General features: G+C 38.2%; 1 protein-coding gene and 1 long non-coding RNA gene across 2 annotated transcripts; one reads left to right on the top strand and one right to left on the bottom strand.

The window, feature by feature from the left end:
• Window positions 1-432: 432 nt before the first annotated feature.
• On the bottom strand, window positions 433-3,175 carry LOC122062736. The gene is made up of 3 exons (XR_006135073.1): window positions 2,833-3,175; window positions 1,367-1,456; window positions 433-1,171 (listed from the first exon to the last, which is right to left on the bottom strand). It is a non-coding gene; the product is annotated as an uncharacterized LOC122062736 (long non-coding RNA).
• Window positions 3,176-4,531: 1,356 nt separating this feature from the next.
• On the top strand, window positions 4,532-6,771 carry LOC122062757. Its single transcript, XM_042626407.1, has one exon. The coding sequence runs from the start codon at window positions 4,774-4,776 to the stop codon at window positions 6,460-6,462; it is 1,689 nt and encodes a 562-aa protein (XP_042482341.1). The 5' UTR covers window positions 4,532-4,773; the 3' UTR covers window positions 6,463-6,771.

Here is a 6,771-nt window from a genome sequence, read left to right as displayed (position 1 = left end):
GGGCACAACCCCTCTCGAATTTTTTATTTGAGGGCAATTGTGTACTTTCCGGATTAAGGTTTTTTTGCTATATATTTATAGCGAGGGCTTCTTTCTCTGTAATGCAAGCAATACTGAGAGGTGTGAGGACGAGCGCTGTAACCCTATTCTCCATTGATAGTGAAGCAGGATCTCATCTCACCAGGGACATAGGCAACCTAGCCGAACCTCGTAAAATCCATCTGCATTATTTGTTTGTTTTTTCCATTATCTTCTACATCGTTTTAGGGTTGCGTTTCTACAGAGACTGACTGAAAACCGGTCCAAACCGAACCAACCAATAATCAAACCGAATGAAACCGATAAAAAAATAAATGATTATGAGATTATAAATTGGTGAATTGACTATCCATTTTTCACAATATTAGTGAATTTTTTTTTTTTTATTGTATGGGGAATTGTTACAAATCATTAAATATTAGGTTATAAATAGATAAATTGATTTGTAAATTGTAATAATGCTTCCATTGATTTCCTTGTTCACTATACAAAACTAGTTGGATAGTTGAAGGAATGATTGGGGATAATAGGGTTTATTTTATGATTTCAACGTTAATTATCTTTTTAGTTATTTGTTATCCATTGGTTTCAATATTAGTTCCTTTACAATAATAAATCATGATTTAATCATAAATTTAAAGTGTTTTTTTGGTCAAATCTTGTCACTATAAGTTGTGAATGTAAGATTTCATTATGGTTAAAGCCTAATAATAAATCGATTTAAACTAGTATTAACCTGATATTGAAAAATCGAAATAAATCGAAACCAAACCAGACCGAAATTGAAAACCGACCAAAAACGAAGTTCCTTAACGGATTGGTTTTGGTCTCCCTCATTCCTAGACCGAAACCGATTCAACCCTACAAAAACCAAACTGAACCGCCCAATTGACACCCCTAGTAGTGATGGTGAAATCCAAATTACAATAACACAATGATCAGTAATCAAAAGGCCACAAAATTTAAAGAAGAAAAAAAAAAGCATGTACCTAGTGCACAAAGCTCCCACCACTATGGGGAGTGTCATAATATATGCAGCTTTAGCCCCACTTCGCATAGAGGTTGTTTCCGACTTGAACCAGCTACTACCAAATAGCAATAGAACAACTTTACTGTTGCGCCAAGGTCCACCCTAAAATAAACACAGAATCATTTGTTAATTTTACTCAAGAGAATCCTGCACCCACCCAACATCATCTTTATTTTCCCTCCCCCACCCCACCTTTTTAATAAAGCAGTTTCATCGAAGTAGAGAGAAGGGATCAAAAACCCATATACTATATACTACATATTTAACAATAGAGCCAATGATTACTTGTATACTTACAAAATCTACAAAAGATCATAAATTTCCTGCTTCAACAATAGATTTGGTGCCTCGGATGAGCTCCCTTATTAAGTGATAAGGATTTCCAACCTACAGATGGCACCACCTCCAAACAAATCAGGCCGGATGGTAAGTTTTTATATTTTCCTCACAGTTAACCAAAAAAAAAAAAAACACTATCAGTTCTAACATTGATGTGCATGTCAAGTGTGATCCCTTGGATGCTGTAATTACCAAACTAGAATACCACAACTTTAATTTGAATCACTTTACAAATTCTCCAAGAATGAACTAACTGATAGGCTACAATCTTGCATGATAACTCTAGTAAATACAGCATATGCAATATAAATTTGAACAGAAGAATACCTCTAGTTTCGCTTGCAATGAAATTATAAAAACTCATTCAGGATAGGGTGAAGAGCAAAGGAAAAAAAAAACATTAAAAAAGAAAAAGTACCATAAGCTAATATACTGCTGAAACTCTGTTGTGAAAAATAATGCCAAGATTTTTTTTTTTTTTTTTTTGAGTAATGAAAAAGGGTGTTCCATGATAGTGATAATAGCCCCAAGACAAGCCCCCGTATGGCAAGCAGCGCTTCTGGGCGATCAATGGGTGATAGTAGACATGCTAAGACTCGAGCCCACACCTAACCGACTCGAGCGGTGATGAGTTGAGGACATTTTCACCACTAGGCTACCAACCCCATTGGTAGTAATGCCAAGAATTACATGATACATACCAATGGATTGACTTATGAGGGTGAAATTGTCGATACAATATATCTGCACTTACTAGAACATCCACAAACCAAAAAGTAACAGTACAGATGCAAAAACCAAGTAGACTTCTTTACTTTAGCTTATTTCCTTTTGTTGAGCATTTACCATAGCTCCTGTAAATTCTTAGCTAAATAATTTGCTTTTCGTACAGTTCTGTGCTACTTCTCTATTAAACTACAAATGTAGCATACCAAAAGCATTAGAAAAATGAAGTGAGAGACTAATCTAAATATAGCCTCTCATATATCAACCAAGCCTAAAAGAAGCAATAATTAGAATTTTATAATCAAAACTGATTCCCTTGCACGTTAATCACTCTCCCAGAATACAGTTCGCAGAGTATCATTCATTTCTCATAAAAAAAAAAAAAGTTCAAAAGAAAACTCAAAAATTTCAACTGGTTCGGCTTAAAACGTTCGAATTCTAAGTGAATATTACGACGGCCAATAATCAAAGAACAACAAATGGAAGAGGAAATTACGACTGCTAGCTGTGAAGTCTATTCATCTCCACCACTGCAACTCCGACGTCTCTCCGATCATTGTGTAGCCTTTGACTCCGTTCATGCACTTGAAGGGCGGAAGCAAGAAGAACACAATGATCGGATATGCAGAAGGGGAAATTACAGAGGTCAAAAGAACTCAAAATTCAGCAAAGAGAAAGGGCGAAGATGGCGAGAATACCTGTTAAGAAAATAGAGCCTCTCCTTCTCAAAAGCAGAGCAGACGGCTGGCTTCCATTGAGAATCCAAGTCTTCCAAAATCACCAGTTCCCCCAAAGAGCTGCAAATCTTCTCTGCGATGCACTCGACATCCATCTCTACTGAAACCCCAACCCTAACCCTGACCGAATTCGGAACCCCTTGAAGCGAAATCAGTTCATGAATAAAGGAATATTCGAACTCCAAAACTCGAATAAGATTTTAATGAATTTCCTTGGTTGATTAAAGCGCGCTGTTGGATTTTCATGGTTGATTTTTCACGAACAGTTTCACATCTCAGGGTGTTTCTTTGGAGGGAAAATGGTGAAACATCGAAGATTGGAAGGATTTATAAAATATAATTCAAAATTACCAATTTATCCTTCTTTTTAGCCATTGCTGCACGTGATATTAAGAGTGAGCGCACAAATAAAAAAAATGATTTGTAGTTTATGTTAATTTGTAAGAGGTATAAATTGGGATCATAAATCATAACAAACCCCTGAATAAATAGAAATATATAAGATAAATAAAAACATAAATCATACAAATGGGTGGGTTCCCTAAGAAAACGTGTGGCTCTGACAGCATGGTGGGAGCTCATAGGAGAAAGCGAACGTGAAAATATCAATAGAGATGAGATTTTCATCTTTTATGAGGATAGGGTAGTTATTTTTTCACCCGCATCTATATTTAGTAATAGTCGTTGCTCTACCTTTTAGGTTTTTTTTTTCTTTTATTATTATTTTTATTATTATTATTATTATTAGGTAAAAGGAATTTGTCTGGCACCATGGCACTTGCCTAGACGTAAGGGGGGTAAAATGACGAGAGCTAATCAGGTTCATGTACGAGAATATATGAGAATGGTCTTGGTTCGTGGATATATAATCAATTTTCTCTCTCTTCATTTAATAGATTCTATATCCACGGATCAATGTGTACAAGAACATTCTCATACGTGAACCTGATCCGTTCACTAAAATGACTATCCAATACCCCATGAATGCGAAAATCTCACCAATGTTCATGCTCTACACTCACTGCAATTGCCCTTCATGCTAGTGCAAGGTCATACTGCCAGGTAGAAAATCTATTCTCGCTTATCATTATTTTACTATTTTTAAGAAAAATAAACTTGCCTGACAACATGAGGCTTACACCCACACAAAATGGAGGTGAAATGATTGTCTCGATCCTATTGTTACTCCTTTATACAATGTGACTGATCTCTGCACTAGTGCAAAGGCCACATTACCATGTAGAGAATCTCTCCCTTATTATTATTGGGGAAAGTTGGGTATGCAAGCACTATGCCCAGCAAGCCACACACACACACTATCTCTCTCTCTCTATCTTCCTTCCTTGGAAATGTCTCCCATGACCCTCCTATCCCAAGTTCTCAATCCTTACTGATTGGGCCACTAACTCCCAAAAGGCTGGCGATTTACCCAGCCTCGGTTCACCCATCATCATTTTCCTGTTTCTATTGATATATTCAAACAAGTTCAATTTCAATTTCTTGATCAAGATGTATATTTATTTATTTACTTTTTGGGAAAACCAAGATCTATTTATTGACTTTATGTATTTAATACTCCACCAGTCCAGTATCGTAGATGATTCTCAAGTTACCTTTTTAGCCCTTGTCGGTGTCACGTACTGACCTTTCCTAAGCTTCTCACACTTGTTCACACTTCACAGGTCACACACTGAAGATAAAGTGAGAGAGATCTCGATTATTGATCTGTGGAAATACGAAGAAAATCCTGAGCTGCTGCTGCTGCTGCTGCTGCTGATTTCTACTTGATGAAAGGTACGACCAGTCGCTCTCTGATTTAAACTTTAATTATCTTGGGATCTCTCCTCCAAGATTGCTATAGTTCTTCAGAATCCGATTTTTCGAGGTTTTCTGTTCTAAACGATGATTAATCGCTCTGCACTGTCCAGATCCGGAAGTTTCCGGCCAGAAAACTTAGGTCAAAATGCTCTTGCTCTGATAGGAAACCTCTGTTTCGCAATTTTTGTTCTTGGGGTCTTAATCTTCACCATTATTGCTGCGACTTACCAACCTGAAGACCCTTTGTTCCGTCCAACAACAAAAATCACAAACTTCCTCACTTCAACTTCAAATGCCACTTTCAGATCCGATGACACCGTCGTCAAGACTGGTGAGGATTTTATTGCTTCTAACCAAACTGTATTTGATACTTTCATTAACATCACCGACGTTCCTGGTAATGCCGGGGAAAACCCACCTGATTGTGAGGGCGACATCGATAAACCCATTGACTGTACAGACAGGGAGATCTTTAATCTGTTGATGAAAGCAGCTATAGAGCATTTTAAGGATATCCACTTTTACCGATTCGGGAAACCTGTGAAAGGATCAAATGAAAGCACTTGTGATATGGCATGGAGGTTTAGACCCAACCAAGGAAAAACTGCGTCCTTGTATAAGGACTATCGTAGGTTCTCGATTTCTAGGTCTGGGAACTGTAATTACACTGTGGTTGGTATTGGGGATTACCATTCTGGTATGAATGCAAGGAAAAGGAAGAAGAACCAGAAACCTGGGTTCGAGAAGCTGCCGAAGAAGCATGCGGAGAATCCGGCTACTTTGCCTGTGGTTGGAGAAGTTGTGAATGATACTCTTCCAGTGGTCGAGTCTGAGAGTTCTTTTGGTCGTGGCAAGTACTTGATTTATACGGGTGGTGGCGACAGGTGCAAGAGCATGAACCATTACCTCTGGAGCTTCTTGTGTGCTTTGGGTGAAGCTCAGTATTTGAATCGCACATTGATTATGGATTTGACCATTTGTTTAAATTCGATGTACACTTCGTCCCATCAGGATGAGGAGGGGAAGGATTTCAGGTTTTACTTTGATTTTGAGCATTTGAAGGAGTCGGCACCTGTGCTGGACCAGAAGCAGTTCTGGTTAGATTGGGGAAAATGGCAGACCAAAGATGGTTTGCGTCTTTTCCTTGTGGAGGATTTTAGGGTCACGCCAATGAAACTTGCTGAGGTACAGGATACTTTGATTATGCGGAAGTTTGGATCCGTGGAGCCAGATAATTACTGGTATAGAGTTTGTGAAGGAGAGACTGAATCTGCTATCCAACGACCATGGCACCTCATCTGGAAATCTAGAAGGTTAATGGACATTGTATCTGGAATTGCCTCAAGGTTGAATTGGGATTTTGACTCCGTCCATGTCGTGAGAGGTGAGAAGGCAAAGAATAAGGAACTCTGGCCTAATCTAGCAGCTGATACTTCACCAGAAGCACTTATTCCTTCTCTACAGGACAAGATTGAAAATGGGAGGAATATTTACATTGCCACCGATGAACCTGATACATCTTTTTTCAATCCTCTGAAGGACAAGTATACGATTCATTTCCTTGACGAATATAAGGATCTCTGGGATGAGAACAGTGAGTGGTATGCGGAGACCACAAAACTTAACAATGGAGTTCCAGTTGAGTTTGATGGTTACATGAGGGTATCAGTTGACACAGAGGTGTTCTTGCGGGGCAAAAAGCAGATCGAAACTTTCAATGATCTGACAAGTGACTGCAAAGATGGGATCAACACTTGCCGTTCATCCACTTGATCAGTATGCACATGTATAAAAGCTTCATCTGAGCTTTTGAACTTTTCCACTTGACATCTTTGGGTTCTCTGTGCGTATCATTTGGCAACAAGTGTGTTGCTGTTCAGTAAAAGGTTAGGTCACTGTTCGTGGGCACTGGTTTTGAGCGAAATTCTTGGTAATCATGTACTAGGAATCAATTAGCTATGTTTCATGACTTATATTTTCCGTGTAGTTTTAATTCAATGTTGTAATTCTTTTCTTCCTCTGTTTTGTCACTGTTGTTGTTTCTTGTTCTAGTTAATGCCACAGATCAAATTGTTTTTGTCA

Source organism: Macadamia integrifolia, unplaced genomic scaffold, assembly GCF_013358625.1.
Source record: "Macadamia integrifolia cultivar HAES 741 unplaced genomic scaffold, SCU_Mint_v3 scaffold1098, whole genome shotgun sequence".
Classification (NCBI taxonomy): Eukaryota; Viridiplantae; Streptophyta; class Magnoliopsida; order Proteales; family Proteaceae; genus Macadamia; species Macadamia integrifolia.
Note: the sequence above shows the minus strand (reverse complement) of the source record. Positions and strands in the feature narration are given on the sequence as shown.

Bases quoted from the DNA above. Each gene is read 5' to 3' on its own strand.
- LOC122062757 (XM_042626407.1), top strand. From the start codon at position 4,774: ATGATTAATCGCTCTGCACTGTCCAGATCCGGAAGTTTCCGGCCAGAA.